Source organism: Electrophorus electricus, chromosome 26 (genome assembly GCF_041902795.1).
Source record: "Electrophorus electricus isolate QZ-2024a chromosome 26, ASM4190279v1, whole genome shotgun sequence".
Taxonomy (NCBI): Eukaryota; Metazoa; Chordata; class Actinopteri; order Gymnotiformes; family Gymnotidae; genus Electrophorus; species Electrophorus electricus.
Window position 1 is genome coordinate 1,640,108 of NC_137522.1, and position 24,531 is coordinate 1,664,638.

The 24,531-nt window shown below is 46.2% G+C and overlaps 1 protein-coding gene across 3 annotated transcripts in view; it reads right to left on the bottom strand.

The window, feature by feature from the left end:
* Nucleotides 1-24,166, bottom strand: part of atp13a3 (ATPase 13A3) — a 28,518-nt gene extending 4,352 nt beyond the window's left edge. For 2 of the 3 annotated variants that reach the window (XM_027027379.3, XM_027027378.3), the window contains exons 1-32: nucleotides 23,912-24,166; nucleotides 16,701-16,796; nucleotides 13,270-13,354; nucleotides 12,795-12,968; nucleotides 11,984-12,163; nucleotides 11,634-11,704; nucleotides 11,402-11,485; nucleotides 11,197-11,266; nucleotides 10,845-10,979; nucleotides 10,611-10,683; nucleotides 10,200-10,331; nucleotides 9,751-9,933; nucleotides 8,640-8,797; nucleotides 8,155-8,343; nucleotides 7,617-7,678; nucleotides 7,198-7,348; nucleotides 6,696-6,812; nucleotides 6,545-6,562; nucleotides 6,305-6,458; nucleotides 6,061-6,181; nucleotides 5,788-5,912; nucleotides 5,473-5,642; nucleotides 5,194-5,316; nucleotides 4,904-4,983; nucleotides 4,759-4,801; nucleotides 4,507-4,616; nucleotides 2,338-2,434; nucleotides 2,091-2,163; nucleotides 1,635-1,812; nucleotides 1,381-1,556; nucleotides 1,040-1,128; nucleotides 861-941 (exon numbers count right to left, since the gene is read on the bottom strand). In XM_027027379.3, coding sequence (XP_026883180.2) covers nucleotides 861-941; nucleotides 1,040-1,128; nucleotides 1,381-1,556; nucleotides 1,635-1,812; nucleotides 2,091-2,163; nucleotides 2,338-2,434; nucleotides 4,507-4,616; nucleotides 4,759-4,801; nucleotides 4,904-4,983; nucleotides 5,194-5,316; nucleotides 5,473-5,642; nucleotides 5,788-5,912; nucleotides 6,061-6,181; nucleotides 6,305-6,458; nucleotides 6,545-6,562; nucleotides 6,696-6,812; nucleotides 7,198-7,348; nucleotides 7,617-7,678; nucleotides 8,155-8,343; nucleotides 8,640-8,797; nucleotides 9,751-9,933; nucleotides 10,200-10,331; nucleotides 10,611-10,683; nucleotides 10,845-10,979; nucleotides 11,197-11,266; nucleotides 11,402-11,485; nucleotides 11,634-11,704; nucleotides 11,984-12,163; nucleotides 12,795-12,968; nucleotides 13,270-13,314 — 3,462 coding nt within the window. In that variant the 5' untranslated portion in view covers nucleotides 13,315-13,354; nucleotides 16,701-16,796; nucleotides 23,912-24,166. Of the gene's footprint in view, nucleotides 1-860; nucleotides 942-1,039; nucleotides 1,129-1,380; nucleotides 1,557-1,634; nucleotides 1,813-2,090; nucleotides 2,164-2,337; nucleotides 2,435-4,506; nucleotides 4,617-4,758; nucleotides 4,802-4,903; nucleotides 4,984-5,193; nucleotides 5,317-5,472; nucleotides 5,643-5,787; nucleotides 5,913-6,060; nucleotides 6,182-6,304; nucleotides 6,459-6,544; nucleotides 6,563-6,695; nucleotides 6,813-7,197; nucleotides 7,349-7,616; nucleotides 7,679-8,154; nucleotides 8,344-8,639; nucleotides 8,798-9,750; nucleotides 9,934-10,199; nucleotides 10,332-10,610; nucleotides 10,684-10,844; nucleotides 10,980-11,196; nucleotides 11,267-11,401; nucleotides 11,486-11,633; nucleotides 11,705-11,983; nucleotides 12,164-12,794; nucleotides 12,969-13,205; nucleotides 13,355-16,700; nucleotides 16,797-23,911 lie in introns of those variants that run through there. The other variant, XM_081708185.1, reaches the window with a different exon arrangement.
* Nucleotides 24,167-24,531: the final 365 nt, after the last annotated feature.

Here is a 24,531-nt window from a genome sequence, read left to right on the forward strand (position 1 = left end):
TCATTAGAAACTTAAGTGGTATAATGCGTAATGATTCGATTGTTTGTTGTGGTCTGGTCCATCACTCTGATTGGGTGAAACACAGGGGCGTCGACCGAGACGGTAGCAAGCGGCTCATTGACTAAAGGGGTTTGAGAGGAGGAAGCTCACTAAGCCACTAAGAGCAGCACGACACCACTACAAAGCTGATAGACAGCAGCTGTCAATCGCAGTGGAGGTTCCAGCCCACTGGCAGCGATGCCGAGACCTGCGACAGGGGGTGGGGTGTTGGGGGCTGTTGTGGGGGGGATGGGAGGCATTTTCCTCTGTTTTTTTCTTCATGTTGTTGCCATTCAAAGGTAGTTCTAAGCCAGCTGGAGACGGACATGATTACAGTTCACACTTCACAGAGCACCTGCAGTTGTGAAACTAGTCAAGCTCCTTTACTCAACAGCACGGGAGAGCAGACATGAACTATGACACGTGTGTGTGTGTGTGTGTGTGTGTGTGTGTGTGTGTGAGAGAGAGAGAGAGAGAGACACTGTAGGCATCACAGTGGGTGCGTTTTCTCATTAGGTTACAGCGTGAGCACACACACTGTGGAGGTTAAGACCCAGTGCTTGGCCATCTGCAGCAGTTTGTTCAACATATTTAAGAGCGAGATCATTCAAGACAGGGAAGTCAATAACACAGCACAGTCCCATACAACATGGACCAAACCAACACGGCAAACACAGCTCACATCAGCCCACAAGACCTGGACTCTGGTTAACAAACTAGCCTGCATCAAAACAGGCAAGTCACTGCTACAGTTGTATTTGGAAATAAACCTGAACACATATGTAAATATGAATGACTGAACTTGTTGCCCTCACGCTTACCTCCATGAAGACAGAAACGGCAGCGTTGCCCAGCACTATATACACCAGAGTGACGCGCCACGAGTAAGGAACACACACGATCTGGAGGAGCAGATTCAAAACATAGGGATGGAGAGTCAACTTTTAGCTGAGTGTGCCTCCACTGGAAGGGGGAAAGAGATATTTAACATTGTACTTACATCCAAGGTCTCATCTATGGCAGAGACAGGATAGAGCATTATAAAGAACAGGAACACATACAGACTGACCACAGACAACACAAAAGGCCCTGGGGAAGGGAGAGAGAAAGAGAGAGGGAGAGTTTTAACAAATGTCTGCTTGTGGTCAAGGTAAAGACACCCACAGTGCAGACTCATACCAACAAAATTACTGTCCAAATGAACTCAAGTGTTTATGGAACCAATCCATCTCAGTTAAAGGTCAGTTCCTGCGCTGACTCTGAACACTGTATGCTAAACCGCTATCTGTTTGCGCTGGGAGAGATACGTGTGTTGTTCAGATACGTAAAGATGGCGCTCACAGTTTTTGTAGCTGGGCTGACGGAAGGGTTTGCCTTTGGAGAAGACGATGGCGACGATGAGGTACTGGAAGGAGGACACGTAGAATAGTGTCGTGTTCTCGTAGTTCTGGATGTTGTGCTCGTCCTCCTCGGTGGAGTTGTCCGTGGAGTTGTCGTGGGAGGAGGCGTTACACAGCCTGGGAGCAAGCGGAAAGAAGACGTGAGACACCTGCAGGCTTTGTCGTCCTGCTCCATGCTGAGGGGCGGGCACTCACTCTGCCTCGGGGGTCCAGGGCTCGTACCAGCCCTGCTGGCGGACCATGAGGAAGGCCAGTGACTGGAAGGCCAGGCAGATGAGGATCTGAGACAGCACAGAGACGAGCAGAGGAGCGGAGATGAGGCCCAGGGGAAGCCGCCGAGACACCAGCTCTCTCCACGCAGGGTTCAGGCTCACTGAGAGAGAGAGAGAGAGAGAGAGTGTGTGTGTGTGTGTGTGAGACTATCAATACACCCCACTTTATTTATTTATGCTTCCCCCAAATTGTAATGCAGTAAAGAATTTAATTCTAACATTTTACCTTTCCACTAACTATATGAGGTTCAATTTCTTTTTCTTGTTCTTCAAACAGGACATATGCATCACTATTCATCATGCCAACAAAAGCACTTTGAATTGCGAGAGCGTCCACTTGTTGACTGGCATTCTCACCCAGTTTGGGAATAATACTCACTGGTAAACACAATAAGCAGGATGATGGCGATGTCAATGAAGAGGAACTGGAAGTCTCCCAGGTTACTAAGGATCTGCAACAGAGGAAGGTTCAAACATCTCACACCACGATCTGGGCAGAAACTACTCATTTTGATGGTGTAATTCAAAATGGCAACGGTCACTACACATCTCTGATACTGGCTTCAGTACAGGCTTCACAGGTGTAGAGGGACACGGGATGTGTGTGTGGTAGATCAGAGTCTCACATAGTAGAGCAGGGTGACGCTGATGTACTGGATCATGCTGTACAGGGCCATGAACTTGAACACGCAGAAGGAGGTGACGAGTGCAGCCCGGCCCTCCCTGCGTGCGCGCGCGCGCACACACACACACACACACACACACACACACACACACACACACAGTGTAAACACCCCTTGCCCTCCCCTCATCCACTCTGGAGATTGGCCAACACTTTTCACTGAACACAAAAGGCTGATTTCAGTACAAAAACGCCAGCACAGTGAATTACAGAAATAACCTAACAAATAAAAACTCAATTATTCCTGATTATTTTGCCCACACATTCCTCAAACATTTCCTGTTGTTTCTGGCCGGCCAGAGTGTACTTGAACTTAATGAAATCTGACATCTAACCACACAAAATTCTTTATAAAAGATCCTTCTTATCTAAATACAAAAGTTTTATAAACTAATAAGAATTATACTTTGTACAGTCATGGCCAAACGTTGAGACTAACACAAATTTAGGTTTTCACAAAGTTTACTGCCTCAGTTTTTAAGATCCTTTTATCAGATATCTATATGGTATAGTGATATGAAATGCTTATAATTGTACAATTTTATTTATTTATTTATTTTTTACTTGACAAAAATACATCCAGTTTAAGCAAATACTTAATATTTACAGTGTTGATCCTTCTTTTATAAGACTTCTGCAATTCACCTTGGCATGCTGGATATCAGCTTCTGAGCAAAATCTTGAGTGATGGCAACCCACTCTTGCCTAATCAGTGCTTGGAGTTCATCAGTTTCTGTGTTTGTTTGTCTATCCTCTTTTTGAGGATTGACCACAGGTTCTCAATGGGATTGAGATTTGGGGAGTTTCCTGGCCATGGACCCAACATTTCAATGTTTTGTTCACCGAGCCACTTTTACCTTGAGACATGTTGCTCTGTCATGCTGGAAAAAGCATTGTTCATCACCAAATTGCTCATGGATCATTGGGAGAAGTTGCTCTTCGAGAAGATTTTGAAACCATTCCTTATTCAGGGTAGTGATCTTAGGCAACATTTTGAGCAAACCCACTCCCTTGGATGAGAAGCAACCCCACACATGAATGGTCTCAGGATGCCTCACTGTTGGCATGACACAGGACTCATGGTAGCGTTCACCTTTTCTTATCCGGACAATCGTTTGTCAAGTTGTCCCAAACGGTCTGAAAGGGGCTTCATCAGAGAAAATAACTTTACCCCAGAACTCTGCAGTCCAATCCCTGTACCTCCTGCAGAATGTCAGTCTGTCCTTGACGTCTTTTTTTGGAGAGAAGTGGCTTCTTTGCTAAGCCGTCCTCCAAAAGCCTTCGCCTCACTGTGAATGCAGATGCATTCACACCTGCCATTCCTGAGCAAGCTCTGCACTGGTGGTGACCAAATCCCGTAGCTGCGTCCTCTTTAGGAGACGGTCCTGGTGCTTTCTTGACTTTCTTGGACACCCTGACGCTTTCTACACTGCAACTGAATCTCTCTCCTTGAAGTTCTTGATGATTCAATACATGGATGATTTAGGTGCTCTCTTACAAGCAGCAATGTCCTTGCCTGTGAAGCCCTTTTGATATAACGCAATGATGACGGCACTCATTTCCTCTGAGGTAACCATGGTGGTTCAAGCACCACCACCTTTTTAAAACAACCAGTCTGCTCTTCTAATTCTTCATTCTTCTAATTCTGTCATGCTCTTCTTCAGCATGACAGAGTGATATCAGCTGCCTTGTCTTCATTAACACTTTCTTCTGAGCTAACGAGAAGATCACTGAAATGAGGTTAGCAGGCCATTTTGTGGCAGGGCTGAAATGCAGTGGTTGGAATGCAGTAATGTTTGTGATTAAGTTAATTTTCATGGCAAGGAATGACTTTCCAATTAATTGCAATTCATCTGATCACTTGTCATAATCTAGAGTTAATGCAAATTGCCACCATAAAAACGGAAGCAGCAAACTTTGTGAAAACCAAAATTAGTCTTAAAAGTCTTAAAACGTTTGGTCACGACTGTACTATTATCATTAATCCAGTGCATCTGTAATGAATGGAACATTACTGAAATTTAAGGAATACTCAGTGAATACTGATGAATCAGGATTACTAATCTTTGGTATTAGCTCAGCATTAGTTCAAAAATAATCTGGACCGTCGCACCTGATGAGGTCAGGCACGCAGGAGATGTTGGGTGTCCTGGAGGTGAAAGGGGAGGCTACGGAGGCCTCCAGCTCCGACAGGGAGATGCCGCTATGAGCTCTCTTCAGTGCCTGCGGGTGGAGGGGGGGACAGTTAGGCTCACTGCTCACAGCACCCCCTAGTGAAGGCTGCAGATGCCGGGGTACGTGCGATGAACAGGACACTCTCAGCCAAAGCAAACCAGGAGGAAACCTTCGCTAAACAAGGACTTACTCCACAGTCATTGGCTCCATCGCCGCACATTCCGACAAAGTAACTAAGAGAGAAGAACAAAAAGGATATTTGAAAAGGTCTGTTATAAGTGCACCTGGTTATATGGTGTGTGTGTATGTGTGTGTCTGTGTGGCATGATGCTCACTCTACGCTCTGGAGTGTCTCCACCAGTTGGGTCTTCTGGTCCGGTGCCATCCTGGCAAACACTGTCCCATGCAGTACCAGCTACACCGGTGCACCAATAAACAAACACTTAGACCAGAAATGGAACCTCAACCCCCTCAAAACACTTAACAGGGTTCTCACACACACACACACACGCACACGCACACGCACACGCACACACTCATACACGCACACACTCATACACGCACACACACAAACAAACACCCGAGACATGAGCGGCCGTCAGACGTCTGTGCCAAGGAACCTGACCTTCTGCAGAAGGTCCTGGAAGTGCTCGGTGATGACGGTGAATGACTTGCCGCTCATGGCGAAGTGGTAGCGCTCCAGAGACCTCTGCTCCTTCGAGCTGTCCTCCATGCTGATCTGCACGTCCTGCGTCAGCACACATGCGCGCACGCGCACACACACACACACGATTTGCCATCAAATCGCCTTCCTAACCTCAATATTACTTTAACAAAATAACTGAGCCTGATGCCTCCCACGCTCACAGTAGCAGTGCTCGTCCAGCAGAGGGCGTGGACTGACCTCTATGTCCGTCTTGCTCATGTGCTTGCTGGGGTTGTCGGCGTATTGCCAGTTGATCCGGGCTGGCTGGCCGTCTTTCGGGGGCAGCGCGTCGGCGATGATGACCCGATCCTGTGGCGGGATCATCCCGCAGTCCCGCGCTACTGAGATGGCTGTCAGCATGTTGTCACCTGCGTGACGGAGAGGAGAGGAAGATGTAAGACCTCAGATGCGACAGCCCTGGTGTTCACCACAGCCCCACCCTGCTGGCACAGCCCGATATCGCCACAGGATACTCGAGCTGAGGGCTTTCGGTCTGCTGCGGCGTCTCTGTACCTGTGACCATGACTGTGCGAATCTGGGCCTGACGGAGGACGTCCAGAACACCTGGCGTCTCACACTTCAGTTTGTTCTGCATAATGATCAGCCCCAGGAACTCCATGTTGGTCTCAATGTGATCCCTGTGTATGCACAGCACAGCAGCTGAACACGACCGGAACCAGCCACGCAGCCGGCCCAATGTTTACCGCGCCGCGCCGCAGAGCAGAGAGACACTGTGGACTTACCGGCGTTGGCAGGGGGCGAGTAGGCAATTGTGAGCTCTGGTACCTGTTAATGTTCTGCACCCTGTGCCATGTGAGTCTGGACTCCAGGCGCCGGTGTGCCAGGGCGATGACACGGAAACCTTGCTTAGTGTAATCTTCCAGCACCTCCGCAAAATCCTGTGGCACTGCAAAGCATTGAGGGAGACAGTCTGATTCAGTATAGACTCAATCATCTAGAATGCAACGCATTGTTGTTATTGCAGTGTTACCCCCCAGAGGGCACTTGGACTTCTTGTAGATTAACTAACTGGTCTCTCTCTTGCACAGGCTTGCCACAACCTCTGGCGCCCCCTTGAGGTAGGCATCCATGCGCTTCTCTCCAAGCAGCCGCACCACCACGCTCATCCTCTGCAGGGCCGAGGAGAAGGGGAACTGCCTCACGATGCCGATCTCGTAGGAGGTCTGGAAGGCAGAGCACAGTGACCACGAGCCACTCCACGCTCCAGCCCCAACAGGGTGCGCCAACGGGCACGGGTCAGACCACTTACCGGCAGCTCGTACAGCTCCTAGAGCACAGCCAACAGACAAGTGGGAGAAAGAGCATCAGCCATGTGACTCAGCAGACACACGCTCACTCGTACAGGAGGAGAAGTCCAGCGGACGTCACCGGCAATGCAGGGAGGGGACAGAGAGACATACCATGTCCTGCTCCGGCGACATCGCCGGCTCTGGGAGCAGCTGCTTGGGCGGCCGAACCACAGTGGGCATGATGCGATTATGCAGAGACGTCTCCTCCTCGGTGGGCTCCTCCAGAATCTGAGACGGAGAGACACACACACAAAAAGTCATAACAGAGTCACATAACTAAACAACAGGTCTGGTGTATTTGAACATTGCTGAAGGCATTCATTCAGGGAAGCTTGGTTGATCTTTGTAGCCCTTTGAAGACTCACCACTGAAGTAAATTACTCATCACATCTCAAGTCATTTGCAACAAAGGAGAATGCCTCACAACTGACTAAGGGAAGGCCTGCTTTGTTTAAAAAAAACAAACAAACAAACAAAAAAAACAACAACCTTGTTTTACTCTAAGTACTGCCAAACACGTTTACAACATTTCACTCATCATATGACTCTGGACTGTAAGTGCCAGTGGGTCACTTGTGAGCTGGCCAGGAGACAGGAGTGCAGAGCTACACACCCAGCCAGTAGCCTCAAACATCTTCAGGTCCAGGGGGTCTCCGGAGAGCTGGCCTTCGATCTTGGTCAGAGAGTGGCACGTGGCCATGCAGGCTACGAAGTGGGTCTTCACCAGACTCTCCTTGAAGGCGTTGTCCTCTGTGTGATGGAAACTAGTCGGGGGGGGGGGGGTGGGTGAAGAGAGGGAGAGAGGGAGAGAGAGAGAGAGAGAGAGAGAGAGAGAAAGAAAGACCAGCCTCACCACGACGGTTTACAGAGCATGTATGTAGCCTAAAGAAGTGTCTAGTTCCAAAGTTCCAATGTTCCACTGGAGAACTCAAAACGGACATCTGCTTCAGTCTGGCAGGTTTAGGGTGAACTACGTAGACAGTCTGGGACTATTTCACCATTAACACAAACACTGAGGATCACAACACTCACCTGCTGCCCTCTACTCTCTGAACACCCCACAGATCCAGACCATCCTCAGTGAGAGTGCCCGTCTACAGAAAGAGACGGCGCACAAGACAGCGCGGAACAGTATTAGAGAGTGCACGACAGCGCGGGGCAGCATTACAGGGGGCACGACAGCGCGGGGCAGCATCAGAGGGGGCACGACAGCGCGGGGCAGTATTAGAGAGTGCACGACAGTGCGGGGCAGCATCAGAGGGTGCACTCAAGCACACAACATAATAGCATGAGGAAGGTCAGCACAAATATTACTGTCACAGTGTATACAAAGGAGCAGGTGAGAGGCTTTAGAGTGCATGAATGTAAGTGTGTGTGTGTGTGTGAGTGAGAGAGAGAGAAGAATGCCTAGAAACCATTTAGAGCAGCTTGTAGAAGAGACAAACAGAATTAAATCCAAGGCAGCAGGCACATCTTTGTAGTGATGGAAATAGTACTCTGCTAAAACAAGAACACTGAACATTACCCCAGGAGGGGTAGAGGGGGCAGAGTCTATATGAGCCAAGCCCACCTTATCAAAGCAGACAAGGTTCAGCTGACCACAGATATTGATCCTCTGGGGGCTAATACAGAAGATGCCCATTTTCTTGAGGCGGCGCTGCGCGTAGACGATGCCCGCCGTGAGAGCCGCGGGCAGCGCAGGTGGTACTGTGATGGTGATGATGTCCAGAGACTTGACCACGATGGTCTTTGCCGGAACCTGGGGATAGTGTGGTAAAACAAACAAAAAAAAAACACAAAACAAAACAAAACAAAAACCTAAACAAACAGTCTGCACTGGACATCGGTTTACAGTTGCGTTCCCCATGTGAAGTGATACAGAGGTGTTAATCTACTTCCAAGGTTCATGTGCTGAACTACGTGGTGAGGATGCCTGTAAACAACCGAAGGTAGAAGCCAAAGCTGTGAGGGAACTACTCATTCCACTGATGCTCTCTCAGGTTTTATGGAGCAAATCAGAGAAGGACCCACATTATTCATGAGAGAAGGACTTACATTATTCATGATGCTCAGGACAATCGAGTAGATAAAGCCAACACCAGCCACACCCACCAAGCAGAGGAGGAACAGGTAGGCGTCTCTGTACAGCTTGAAGTCTGTGGGCTTGGGGTACAGGATAGAGCGAACCAGCTGGCCCTTGGAGGTACTGAACCCTGGAGGAATGGAGACAGCACTGGAAATGAGAGACTGCACATAGAAACATGCACATGCAGTAACGCACACAGAAGACTCACACACACTGGCCTGGCTGATTAAATGAAGTTAAATGACTAATTAAATGAAGTAATCAGGTTGGTACAGACGCCGCAAATAAAGATTTGACCCCTTTTGATTACATTTGTTGGTATGCCTGTGTTGTACCGTTTTCCACTTGTTATGAAAGGTCAAACATTACAACACGTATCTCAGAAAAGACTGCAGTGGGCTGAGGCCACCGGCATAGGGCACCATCACAACTGGCTCAGAGTTTTTGCATACTCTACAGGAAACGGAACTACTATCTGAGATTAGGCAATTCAGCAGGAACATTGAAAGAAGAAGCAGAATGTGCAGAAAGCTTTAATATAATTTACAATAATATTCTACGCCTCTTTCTCAAAATATTCTCAGGCACAAAGTTCAGCACTCAAAAGTGGAAATTTGAGGGTGGGAACAACTAGCTAAACATTATATTTTTCATATTTATTTTAATTTCAGATACCATTTTCTTTATTTTTCTTTTTCAATTACTATTTTATTTCTTCAAATTAACTTCATTCCTATCTTAATCATTTGTCTCTTTATGTATTTTTATTCTTAATGAATATTTAATTTTTTTATCTAGTTTGCTTTTAATTAAAATAAAGAATTTTATTTAAATAAACTATTTTATGTAATTCCTCATTTTGGCAGCAACCTTGACAAGGTGATTGCATCTTGAGCTCTATCTTTGTTATTAATTTTTTAATATCTATATAAAGCACTTTAAATTGGACCTGTACTATGGTAGGTAGTAAACAAACTCTTGCCTTACAGCCCAAACATTTATACATTTAATGCCTCAGTGAGATTAATGTAGCGGACGTCCTTCGGTGCTTTGGCCAGTGTGTATGTTCTGACGGCTCACCGGTGCGGACCACGGTGGCTTTGACCAGCTCTCCTGTGTAGAAGCGGGTCTGGATGACGTTGGTGCCACAGAACAGCGTGTGTCTCTTGTGCTCTTCCGTTCCGTACACAGTGTCACACTCCTCCCCCTTCTCACCCTGCAGAGGGTTGGGCAGGTTGGTCTTAGTGACAGGCACACTCTCTCCTACCAAACAGCGAGGAGTGTGGGGGAGAGAGAGAGAGAGAGAGAGAGAGAGAGAAAATTAGGCCAATTTCCATTTTTCATAGTCATAGTGAATAGATCCCTACATTTATGGATGTATTTAAACACCAGTCCCAGAGAAACACTGCACTTTAAGGCACTATACAGAGTGTATACTCTGAGGAAAGAGCAAAAATAAAAACAACCCCAGGACAGAATCCGGGCTGCTATTACATATACGCTCGTCACGCTAAGAGGCGGCGGGCTACCTGTGAGCATGCTCTCATTGACAATGCAGGTCCCGCTAATCAGCACTGCATCACATGGCATGACAGTGCCATTGCTGGGGATAACCATGACATCACCTGGCACCAGATCTGTGGACATTGTTTCCTCGATCTCTGCATGCAGACAGACAGGTGGGAGAGAGGACGAAATTGGGGAGGGGGATTGAAAGAAAGGACTACTATGTGCATCAGAAACTCCAACAGTCTCAGCAGTTCTTTCATCATCCACGCTCCTGCGCCCTGCAGATAACGCTGACTCATCACACTCAAGGTCTCTGTACCAGCCTTACTCTGGCCATGCAGCCCTGAAAGCCTTGTCCTTTGAATTGCTTCCAGGCACCAGGAGAGGAGCAGAATATATGTGGAGGAGCTGAGATATATGTGGAAACATACCGTTATCTGCTCTGCAGACCGACACCCGTACGATACTGTGGGCTAAAACCATGTCATGGAGCATGACGTATTGCTACAACAAAGCGACACAAAATAGGCACAAATTGCTTATTATACACAAACCACACAAACATGTATACAGGATGCAAAACGGGAATTCTTTTTTAACAGTGCACCCCGGACTCTGAATCTGTGTACAAGAGGCTGTAGAGTGACTAGGAGAGGGAACCTCACCTTTTTGATGGTGTAGAGAGAGGTAGCTATCGATATGACTGACATTAACACTATAGTCATCGCATAGTAGTAGTATTCATCAGAACACCATAAGATAACACTGAAGAGCTGAAAGATGTAGAAGGGGTTGAGGACCTGAGAGAGAGAGAAAAACAGAGGACAACATGCAGGGGAAGGAGAACGGTGACAGGTTACTACTTAACATTTTCTAGTCTGAAAACAGCACAGCTGAGAGACAAACCCCCTCATCACGGCTAACGTAAAACACAACCACAGGCCACAGCACTACAAAAGAATCAGTCATCGGGGCCGGGGTAATCAGGGCCAGGGTGACGGTGTACTAGGGCCCTACCTCCTTTATCAGTAGCTTGAAAAGAGAAGGCACTTTAACGGCGATTTCATTCACTCCAAAAAATAATCGCCTGCAAAAGACAATAGCAACAAATGATAAACAAATTAAATGTCGTGTGGGGTATAGTGAGGTAGGGTAAGGGTGGGGCAGTGTAAAGGTGGGGTGGGGCAAGGGTAGGGTAAGGGTGGGATACGGGCAGGGTCACCTGTATTCCTGCTGGTCCTTGCTGAGGCCACCACTGTGCTCTGAGTGGATACTGGAACACTTCACATCCAGGTCCTCCAGACCCCTGTGTTCAAGCCGGGACACGCAGGGTTAACACAGGCCAAGCCCTGCACACACTGCCCCTGCCACCTCACGGAGACCCCACCACTACGTTCAATACTTTAAACATCGCCTCACCATCAACCCCCAGAACTGGAAATCAGGATGCTTACGTTAACACTTCGAAGTTCTGAGCAGAGTCATTCCAGTAATATTTTGTGCTGTGGAGTGTAAAATAGCGGATCTGCAGAAGAAGAGACAAAGAGAGCAAAGGTCATCCCAGCAGCTTCTCAGACCGCCAGCTAAAACAGACTCTGTTTACAGCCCTTATGCCATTAGCACTGCACTGGTTATATTTATATGTCGGTGGGAGCTACCAGAACACACTGGTACAGTACATAAACCCTCTTAGTCTTTCTGTGTGAGAACATAACACCCAGAGAACACGAGAACATGAGATTTCTATAAGGAGTGCCATAGGGAGTGTGTGTGTGTGCGCGCGTGCACGCACGCGTGTGCGTACCTGCACAGGTTGGTATTCAGCATATTTCTTGATGAAGCCCTCAGCGGGGGTGTTGGAGGGGTGGGGGCGGAGGCCGTTGGCCAGGGAAGTGGTGGTCTGAGAGTCCAGGCTGCTGAACGGGTTTGTCCCGGGGGCCAGCATGACACGCACCTTAGCCAGGAACCAGCGCTTAAACTCATCCTGGCACACGCACGCATACACACACACACACGCACGCACGCATACACACACACACACGCACGCACGCACACACACACACACGCACGCACGCACGCACGCATACACACACACACACACACACACACACACACACACACACACACACACACACACACACACAGTTATTAAGTTACACAAAAAAGTGACAGGCCACCAAACCATAGATTTTGGCCATAATGCTGGGCTAAGCTGTTCTGTAATCTTAACTGGATGATCTATTCACAGCCTGTGTACTTTGTGCTCCAGATTGACCTACAGTGTTCATTACCACACAGACAAAAACGTTTTGTACATCCAGGATCACAGTGTGATTACAAGGGGTTGGAAAAATGCTCTCTACAGCACTTCTAATACTGCTAAAACTACTACTACTATAAACAAAGTGAAATGTGCATAAGTGTGGATCATAATGTGTGTGAGGGTCTATTGAACTTGGGGGGGGGGGGGGGGTGCTCATGTTTGTGTAGGACTTGGGGTTGCGTGTATGTGCATGCATGTGTGTGTGCTTCTGTGCAGAACTTGGGGTGTATGTGCGTGGATGTTTTCGCCCGCAGAACTGATGTGGTAACTGTGTGCGTGTGCGGGTACGTACTGTGCTTTGGAGCAGGACCACCTGAGCGTCCCGCACGGCTGTGCGGCTGCAGGTGGCCTTCACGCACCACTCTGGCATCCAATAAAGTAGCAGAAGCAGGAAACCGCCAGTGGAGAGCATGCCCAGTGCCACCAGCGCCAGCTTCCAGCGGCACAGCCGGTACCCGCTCAGCTCCTGTGGGACCACGCCGGACATGCTGGCTTAGCTACGTTACAGCTCACTGCCGAGAGACTGAGCTTGTGTCAGTCATGGGGATGATCAGAATGAGGTTGATTGCTGAAGTTAAAGTTAAAAACCGCCTCGAGCTTTTGTGTTCTGTGCTAAGCAAACAGCCAATGAACAATGAACACCATGATGAGCATTTAGGAATTTGAATACTGATTACTGGCTTTCATGTTTGGACATACACACCTCATGAGAGCACTGTGCAGGTGTACTGAGGGAGGTATGTGTAGAGGTGTACAGGTAACTTTACCATCTCATCCTCTAGTCCCTTATTGACAATCTTCACATCCTCCATGCTGCCCTCCAAAACGTCTGCACTGAGCCCTGCTGCTTACCTGCAGAAATGCATACTGCTAATGAGTGTGTGTGTGTGTGTGTGTATGCGCTTCAGAATGTAATGGATGCAACACAACAGCGGTCAGGCTCCTCTCACACACAAGGGAAACAAGCCTCACACTCAAATACAGACACACTCATTCCTGTTTGTGTCAGTCTCTACAGATGTAAGATGTCATTGTTCTTATCACACATTGGCCACTTTCTAATGGCACATACACAGTCAGTCCTGCAAAGGCATTTACAGATATATTAATTATATTGTATATTACTCACACACACACACACACAGGTCAACAGTACAGTTAGAGTGGAGGTTAGTGAAAGAGGATCTGAAAATGTCAATCAAGGACAAGACAGAAGAACATATGGACAGGGAGGGGAGGACAGTAGGGAACACCCAGGGTTTACTGTAATTCCCACCAGGATCAATAAAGTTCCATCTAATGCTGTCTAATCTAGTCTCCATCAGTGGATTCACAGCTTTAAAAATTAAGATTCATAATCTTATAAAATAGCCTCATATAGCCATTAACACGAGTCAGGTCTTCATTACAACACCATTCACCTGCAATGACCAAGCCCCACAAACAGTGACTGTGGCCTCTACCAGCAATGACCAAGCCACAAAAACAGTGGGTGTGGCCTCCAGGCAGAACATTAGGGCTGGGTACTGATGAACCATGCACGCACACACACACACACACACACTGTGAAACCACCCACAATAACATAGGGCAGCTTCAGGCTCAGTGGCAGGTCCATCCTCTCTTTGTAACATGCTTACATTTGTGCTGATTCATAGTGGGTCAGAGGGAGACAGCCTGGCCTGTATGTCAATGCCACACCACACACATGGCCATTGGGGTGCACGCACGCACACACACCCTTTATAATTAGAACCCACTTCTTAATATTTCAATGCTCATCACAAGTCATTTACTAATTGCGAAAGGCTTAACTGAAACTGAATTAAAATGTGATTAATTAGCAAATTCCAATTCCCTGCACCGATAAAGCACATGTCATTAATATTTATGGAACAAAGTCCACATTCCCAGCATCTACTGCAATGCCATGGCTGAAACTGGGGAAGTTACACACAACACCGTCCCTGTGGGAGCCGACCTCAGGGAACAGCTGAACTAAGGACCGAAAAGGGAGTGTACGTAATCGAGAAGAGTGAGGGGGAGAAGAGGGGAAAAAACTGTACTGAAGAGAGCAAGAATCAGAGACACCAAGAGACAGACAGACAGACAGAGAGAGATAGAGAATAGTCTGTCCAATTGTGTGTGTGTGTGTGTGTGTGTGTGTGTGTGTGTTCCCCTAGGTGGGGAACCTGGCTGACCCAACCATGGAGAGTGTAACGGGGAGGCGGTGTGGCCCTGCTGCGAGTGCTCCGCCATCGGCCCTGATCTTATCAGGGCTGCAGCAGCCCAGGGAAAGAGGAAGCTCGGCGGAGGGCCGTGCCCTTCCTAGCATTCTCCACCCACCGGCTGCGAGCAGCGCCACCACGTTCCAGTGTCATGCACAATTTATGTGAACACCGAGAAGAGCCGACCCACGCGCCCAAGCCGTTGTTTAGACCTTGTGGAGGGCTGTGTTGGTTGAATGTGAGGAAATGAAGCAAAGCATACTCTTGTGAAGTCATCTGTTGGTTACGCCAGTTATACAATGAATGCGAAGACAACGCGAGACCTCTGAGGATATTCAGTCTAACAAGAGATGAATGGTCATGAAAACAATAACACTGCTTTGGCGCCCAGCTTAGAGAGTTTTGAGGTTGAAACACTGTTCCACAGCTTTAGGTGGCTTTTGCAGCTAACAGCTTTGTGAATGTTTACTGGTAAGTAAATGTTCACTGCAATGGAAATGCAGGCTTGATCAGATTAGGTGATCAACCTAAACCAACATCAACATGTGGCTGTGAATGCAACGTTTTTGCCAGTGCAACATGCTTTGGATCACGGACGCCTGCATACGGAAGCGCTGTCTAAGGAGTTCCGAGTCAGTTGGTAGAACCCGAGCAGAGCAGAACTGCCTGTAGACTTTGGTACAGGTGGCAGAATGAGTTCTAATCACGAAAGGACATAAGAGCGACACCCACATGCCCATAACACCAGACCAGTCCCTGCGTGTCTCACTAATGAAGTGGTCTGCGCTAGATCACAGTCAGCGCGCCCTCCCCCATCCCCCTGCCTATACTACTTTCCATCTGTCTACTTTGCATTATTTTTCCCTCATCTACTCCTAAAGCTTTTCCTCTTTTTTGCTAAACTGAAGAGGCTCTTTCAAATACTTCACAGATGCCACTCTGCTCTCGGGACCTGATGTTCCTGTGGTCAGCCATTTGAGGTCCTGAGGCGTTTTCTTTGCCTGCCTACCCATGTTAGACAGTGTTCCTCTTAGTTCTGGATCCAGCAGTTTTTTGTGTTTATCAGGTTAACCTAAAAGATGAAGATGATTTTTCAATCTCATAATGGCTTACTTTACTCTGACTGACACTTCTGTGGTCTTGTATTCCAACAGGCTAAAATAAAAGGTCTCTTGTGTATGTACTGGTGCCATCAATGAACAATTATGATCATACCTATCTAATAAGAGCTATAAAGAATCTACAAATTCCTGCAGTGCCATAGAGTAATATGAGTGTACAAAACATGTAATTATCTCTAAGCAGACCATGAGAGTTTTTCCTAAACGCAACCCTCATTGTGTACGGTCAAACACTAAACAAGAAGAGGGCTACTGTATGCAATCCTTTGGAGTTCTTTCTAAATGGAAATACACACGCACCGTGAAGTCTCAATTTTCTGATAACTGCCTAGTAATTTCACCGAAATGAAGAGAGTCTTATACTGACAGTCTTAAATTTACATGAATTTAAAAGAGCCATACACTGAGAGGATCCACGAGAGAACTGGCTAGCCAACATGCTAACAAGCACCTTTATCTCGGCGCAACACTGATGAAACATCTGAACTAAACTAAACATAGAGCAGAGGTTCAAGATCAACTCTCCGAGGGGTCTTGAGGGCGCACACACACACACACACACACACACACGATGGCAACTTGGTCAAACAAAAACAGTTCAAAAGGTAAAAGACAATGAAAAAAATTATGAACAGATCTTTTTTTTCCCAGTAACTTTGAGGAGCATTTTTAAAAATTACTCTAGTGTAGCGCCAAATATGTGATTTCTTAAGATGTTTCATTTATGTGACAACCCCCCCCCCCATCACCATTTTCATAACGTCCACAGTGTATTCAGCAGCTATGAATCACATTAGTAAACAGCTGTGTTATGAAGACAAACATACAGAGAAGTAGAGATGCGTTTACCTTAAAACCCTTGGGCACCAGGGCCCTAGGACGCCTCTCCCTTTGGAAGAGCTCACCTCTCTCTCTCTCTCCCTTTTGCAATGCAGACCTGGACCTCTGTAAGACAACCAAAAGGCCTTAATTACAAACCATGAATCACTGTCTCTCAACCTCATTTCCCTGGCCTGCATGAAACACTCTCCACTCCCCCGATGTGGTGAGAGGCCTTTGATTTGAGCTTTCATAAGTTACAGTGTCTTTATTTACCAGCTGATAACGAAAAGAAATGGTTAAAGTGAAAATGATTGTTAACAAAACCAGACATTCTTGAAAGAGGTTAGCGTTTGGCCTCAAAGACAAAACAGAGTTGTGACTGAGAAAGAATAAATTAAGTAAATTGCTGACAGATAATTAACACAATGTGGAACTTTACAAGAAAACAACCTAAAATTAACTTTACCACACAGTGCAGTAAATGAGGCTTGTAATTGCTGAAATCTTTATTCTGGAACAAAAAGTGGTTCACTCAGGAAACAAAAACACTATGCTGTCCCTGGGGTCCCTGAAAACGCCAGCCAACCGGATTAAGCTGATCCTGGACTGTTGTCCAGAGTCACCGGATTAGCCTCAGACTGCACTGTTGTCCAGGGTCACCATATTAGCCTGAGCCTGAACTGTGCAGTCACCAGGTTAGCCTGAACCTATACCATTGTCCAAAGTCACCGGATTAGCCTTTGCCTGCACTGTTTTCCAGAGTCAATGCCAATTTGTCAAGTGGCCCATGCCACGATTTGTCTCTATTCACATTACCACAGGAATAAGGTTAAAACCTAGTAACATGTCCCACCTTCCCACAACAGCATCCAACAGCACAGAGAGAAAATGCTATCCAACCCGCACTATGCAGTGCCCATCAGAACAATTTGGCTGCTGCCCATCTAGTTTGACGGTCACAGCCAGTTTGTCAAGATAAACAAATGGGCAAATGTGTCCCAGAAGTCCTCTTATCATCTTGTTACAATTATGTCTTAATTATTCTCTTGATAATGAAGTCAGGTGCTTTCGTTATAAACTTTCATGATAAAATATCATGTTCTCAAATGCTCATATGCACAGGTCCTGGTACACTGATAAACCACAGACATCGCCACACTGTGCGATAAAAGCAACAATAGGATTATTTTACTTAGTAACTGTATAAAACCACCATGTGAACTCTGGCATGAGTTATGGAGCTTGCTACATGAAATCCAGCGTGCATTGCTGTCTGCGTTAAGATCTTCTGCCATCACCTGGAGATCATGCGAGGGCACGTTACGGATCACAGACAATGGTGAGATGATGTGCAAGACCCACGTGTTCAACTCAGGAGGTCGACCGCCAATCTGAGACACCAAAGGTAGATTGCTGCACAGGTTTCAAAAGAGCTGACGCATCCAAGTTCCCCTCTGAGCATTCAAGCATCAGCCTGTTCAGCAGTCTGAACAGGGGTTTCAGTTTCCAGAAAAAACAGGGGTGGGGCGTGTGTTTCAGTACACCTAATCAGCTTAGGAAATCACATTTACCAGGGGGAATGTCAGAACGAAGCAGGCTGCACGTGCTTGCTGCAGAGCTAAGCAGAAAACGGCGGTTTCAGCGCTGTGGCAGACCCCAGCAGACACTCCGACTCTCCAGATTAGCCCTCGCCTGCGAGCCGTGGCCTCCCGCCGTCGTTAATAACAACGATGACCTAATAACGGCGATGATAATTCGTGGAAGCTTTCAGGGGAACAAGCGTTTTGTTGCAGCGGTGGTCTGGGGTCACGGTGCCTTTCCTTATCACTTCCTGTCCTAATCACAGTCCATTAAAAAGAGCCCCTTTGTCTGAGGCCGGGGGGAGGGGGGGGGAGGCTCGGTCCAGGCACTACGGACCGTCGCACTGCGCCACCATGTCCCCCTGCAAGTGCTCAAAGGTTCTCTCCACAAGCAGCAGGACCAGCGAGTTTAAAATGCAAAAAATATCTGCAACATCACTGCAAACAATTAAAAAAAAGAAAGGAACAGAAAGGAAATTTATAGGCTCCATCTTAGCAAGAAAAAAATTAAATGAACATTCTAACTCATTCGCCCATTCTGAACAATGATATCGTCACCACCAGTTCTACCAAGCTGCTCTCTTTCTATGCTCTCCTGAGCCCCACTGGGTAGAACTAGTACTAGGTGGGACAGAGGTTTGAATAAGGGACAGGAGATTTTTTAAAATAAATTAAATAAATTAAATAAAGGTATTTATTGAAAAACACCTAGGCAGAACAATAATGCATGAAAAATAAAAAATATATAGTATACAAGTAAATGCATGAAACCAAAACAAACACAATATCTCAATAATATATTTGATACCGTAGCATGCTTAGTTGATTAACATTAACACTACTAATTTTCAAAGTATACTTTCCTATACTCTGGGACGAGAGATCACATTTCCTTGAATAAGAAAGCACTTTGGTCCAAAAATGGAAACAAAACATTTTTAAATAAATTATTTTCTTTAAAATTAGATTTAAGAACTCTTATAATACTTCAACTTGTGTTTTTTTTACACACAGGTAAGCACAGATTTCATGGTTTCATTACCACAGAATATTGTGGTGTTCTTTTATGGGCTTTTCTGATGCAGGGGAAAGTCCCTTGTTATAATATGCATTTCATTCAATTACAGGCTTCACTGCATTTCCCAGAAATAATTTGGACACACTCCTATTTGAATATTATGCACACTGCCACAAAGCTGCAAAAATACACACACACACACACACACACACACACACACACACACACACACACACACACACACACACACACACACACACACACACACACACACACAGTAACACTATACAGATCAGTCAGAAGGCACTGAAGATGATCACTGTATGGGGGATACTGGTAAGTTTAATCAAAATACAACACCTTCCCTGAAGCCAAAAAGGCAAGGCAACAGAACAGAGCAAGTTAGTTAGCTTGTGCCATTATTGACGCTTCTGGTTAGAAGAGATCCTACCATTTAGTTCACTAGTTCTAACACTGAAGATTCCATCATCTGCTGTGATTCAGAAATACACAAATATTTAGCCAAATATTTTATCTGATGTGACTTCCGCTGAGCATCAGTCTGTGCAAAGCCTCTAATCATACCCCACCATAAACTGCCCCGCAAAACACTTAATATGAAGTCCAGGTGCTAGCAATACTGGATAGGCAATGCACATCCATGGTATTAAACTCTTGACTACATAGACACACATCCTCTCTCTCTCTCTGGGATATCAGATTCCATTGTTTATGTGAGTTAGAACTATGGCAGACAGCCCACATTTGTGAAGCCTGAAGAAGAGAAAAGGAAATAAAGAAAAAGCCTGACCATACTTACTGTTAACAAAAGGTTCTGCTTTGTCCCTTACAAATTATTCAGCACAGTAATTTGCTCCTCACTCGCATACCAGACTACGCTAGTGTATACCTGATGAGCAAAGCAGTGGTCTATGAACCTGTAGAGATCTTAAAAGGTGGCTGCGAGTCTAGCCCGAGGAGACAGTGCGTAAGGCTGCGAGTCGAGTCCAAAGAGACAGCGCAGGGCGGCGAGTCTAGTCCGAGGAGAGAGAGCGCAGGGCGGCGAGTCTAGTCCGAGGAGAGAGAGCGCAGGGCGGCGAGTCTAGTCTGAAGAGAGACAGCGCAGGGCGGCGAGTCTAGTCCGAGGAGAGACAGCGCAGGGCGGCGAGTCTAGTCCGAGGAGAGACAGCGCAGGGCGGCGAGTCTAGTCCGAGGAGAGACAGCGCAGGGCGGCGAGTCTAGTCCGAGGAGAGACAGCGCAGGGCGGCGAGTCTAGTCCGAGGAGAGACAGCGCAGGGCGGCGAGTCTAGTCCGAGGAGAGACAGCGCAGGGCGGCGAGTCTAGTCCGAAGAGAGACAGCGCAGGGCGGTGAGTCTAGTCTGAAGAGAGACAGCGCAGGGCGGTGAGTCTAGTCTGAAGAGAGACAGCGCAGGGCGGTGAGTCTAGTCCGAGGAGAGAGAGCGCAGGGCGGTGAGTCTAGTCTGAAGAGAGACAGCGCAGGGCGGTGAGTCTAGTCCTCAAAAGTGTGGCAGGGTGTCCAACAAGCAAGAACAAGAGAGAATCAACAATAACAACAACTGCAATAACAAAAGATCAAATACAAAACATGGACCTAAGTCAGGCCACATGCTCTTGGATTAGTGCTGCCATGGGAACAACAGCAGGGAAAACTGATCAACGGTGGAGAGATTATGCTGCGCTTCTGCATAAGGCATAAAGATTAACTGCTTTGAGCACGTCCACTGCCTGCTCCTTCCACTGTGTAGAGCAGAGCAGATTATTACTAAAGTGGTAAAGTGAATTAAGGAGTTAAACATGATACAGACTATAAAAATATGAATTACAGAAACCACAACATTTAAGATTTTGGCATGAATGATGCTTACACATGAATGCATCGCAGCGATAAACACTAGTTTTGTCTGAAGCAATTACTCAAGATATGCCTGATTTACTGGGGTCAACCATGGTTAATAAAGGGTTAACATTTAGAAGGGGCTGAACAGCATTTAGCAGATAAATGGGCGAGTTACACATTTGTCTCACTTTCCTTAAAGTGTTCAGGTTCAAAGTTTTTTTTGTGGCTGTAATCTGAGGTTAACGGTTCGCACCTTAGTCCCAAATTTCACATTTGGTACTATTTATAATCTAGGGAGCTTCACCTCACCTCCCACCTGTGCGCATTGGGTTTATCTTGGACTTGTTGGAGGTAAACTACGGACGAGGGACCAGAGAGCCGCCGCTCTCAGTGCACCCGCCTCGGACACTCTGCGCAAACACTCAACCATGCTCGAGGGACTTGCACCATGTTAGGACATTTCTCACCGCTGTTGTGATCCAACATTGGCAGACTTTCTGTCATAAGATAATGCCTTAGATCAGGTCTGAAAAAAAGCACTCCTTCCCCTGCCTCAAAGTACTCTAGGATACTATTATAGTACTTTTCTGGCAATGTAAAAAAAATTCCAGCTGTCTCATATCCTGACTTGGAGACAAGGTGGCACTGCAGCAGTAGTTCCTGTAACATTTTAATCCAAATGAAAGAGCTTTCAGTGCCTGGAACAATCTCAGGTGTTTCTCAAAGAGTGCTTCTTATCCGTGCTCAATCCACAGGCATTTCCACAATGTCCTGTTGCATGTACTCTGTATTGAAATGAGATCCAATAGGCTTAATGTTGCTAGTGCTCGGAAGAATGAGACATTAACAGGCCGATACATCAACTATTTCTCATCATAGATCTAAATCACATAACAGCAGGATTAAAGTTCTGATAGTTCTTTTTAATTCAAAATGAACTGAGTGCATGAACAATAGTACTATATGGTACAATTTTGCAGATATGATTTCACTACTAATCTGAGTGAGCAAGTACAAGTTACCTGAGCATCAAAGCAGTGTTGTTTTTCTATTAATGCAAGTACTCAATACATATGGTAAAATTAAAAAAATAGTCCCATCTCAGCCTCCAGCCCCACCCCCCCATCTGAAAACCATATGACAGACTGTTCATTTACAAAAGAGGGAAGGACAAATCTGATACTTCCTTCTTGCCTATGTTTTACAGTTTTACCAGCTGCCAAGTTCACAGTCACATGGTAGTGAATCACTATTATTTGCCAAAGAAAGCTTCAATACTCAAAATATGTCTCCCTACTAATGGTGTCCAATCACTACATCAGGCCACTGTTGGACAGACGTTTTTGAACCAATCAAAGAACAGACACCAGACCATCCTCAACCTGTTATGACACAATGTAACAGACTTTTGAGGCTCAAAACTCAAATGCACTGAAAAATTACTGAAGGTTGTTTTGTCTTTAAGGTTTAGAAATACACACTCAGATTCAGATTTCGCATATTGTACATTGGCACAGTTATACTGTAATCAAAGTTTATACAGTGTAATCAACCTTCAACCACGAACAACCATCATGACGACAAACTCTGAACCAAGGAAACACAAGAAGAGGTAGAACCGTGCCAAACTTATACTGGAAGAGTGGCAAAAGTTTCAATAAAGCACAATATACAAAACACACACTATTCATGTGAAGAACAATTCAAATAAGTTATATTTACACATTTAAGCTTGGTTCTTCACAAAAACTAACCTGATATGCTTAAATTATGTTTAGCCAATATGTTCTACATTATGACGGTTGAATTACACTGAGCAGAACAGCAGGCCAGATATGGATGTACATCATCTGTTCTTCACCTTAATAAGTAGCAATAAAAGCCATCACAGACACTGACAGTATTAGACAATCATTTCGAACATGGATGGCTTCATATAATTATTTTAGTTTATCACCCTTCCTTAGAAAGACACAAGCACATCTGACATATACGCATTCAGAACAGTCGAGTAGGAGTGGACCTTTCAGTCATTTAGTGACTTAGCTAGGCAAAATTTGGCAGTATCCTTAAACACAAATGACTGAGCATTGAACTCCCATAAACAAAGCTGAAATTTAGCACCGTGTTCCCATATTGGGCAAGTACACGGGCATCAACGTGGATAAGGTGTACAGATAACACATGCTGGTCGTAAATAAGCCCTCACATAGCTATGCGTGTAGAGACAAGTTTTATGGTTATTATCAATATCGGAGATTAAATCATCATAGCCTAGCCCCAGAGCACCAAATCAACGACTGTAAACATCTCTATGACAGGTCGGTGAGGCTCAGGCAGTTGTAGCCCATGTGGTGATATTCTAGTTAACCTTTAAAAAAGACATCCTTGCCAGTTAGCTAGCTACAGGATGCTTCAAACATGCTTCACTGCTGTCCGGCTCAGACCGACTGCGGTAGATGTAAACCCCAGACGTCTGGCTTAGACAGACTCTGGTGATGTCCACCAAATCCCTCAGATCGGAGCTCCAACGGCTAGCCGCGTAGCTAACACCCGCTAGTTAGCCGGCTAGCCATACATCAATATACTCGACAGGTTAGCAAGAGATGCCCTCACAGAGCTACAATATGTTGCTCTCAGAACATTAATTCATTAGCCATATAACCAGCCGAGGAGCCTAGTTTTAGTTTGTGTTTTACCTCAGCGAGTAATCTGTCACATCCCTGAGGGAGTGGCGTGCGTAAAACACCTCAGACGACACACACCGCTACGACTAACTTACCCAGAGCCACCTGGCCAGAAGATCACCTTAAAGTCATGACGGACCGTCTTAGTGTTGTTCCGAAACAGAAAAGTCGGTGAAGAAACGCAGACTGGAAACGAAAGGAAAGCGGGAATAACGGTCGTCAGTCAGGTTAGTTCAGATAACTAACGGTCGACGCGTGTGGCCGGGCAAGGCGCGCGTGGTAGCGCCGTGTTGACACACTGCGCGAGCCGTGTGGGTTCGACCGCCTTGAACTGGCTCGCGCAGTCCCTCGGCGGAAGTGGTGCACAGGAAATGAAGTCATACGGAACGGTGAAGGCAGAGCCCAGGGGCCACGTTTTAATGCTTGGGATTAGACGGAAAGACACGCGTATTCCCGTTGAACAGTAGACTAGTTAGACTATTCTACTAGACTGTAGTTGCATTTAATAATCGTCCGAAATTACGCATTCACTGAAATGTCTGATTAAATCTTAATCCCCCCCCCAAAAAGTGCTAAGAATGATTAACTACACTGGAGCAGATCTCTTGTACTCATTTCAACTGGTAGCATATTACATTGAGTTGACGGGAACGTACTTATTAAAAAAAAAACAAAAAAAAAAACATGACGATGGTTTTCAATGTTCTACTACAGT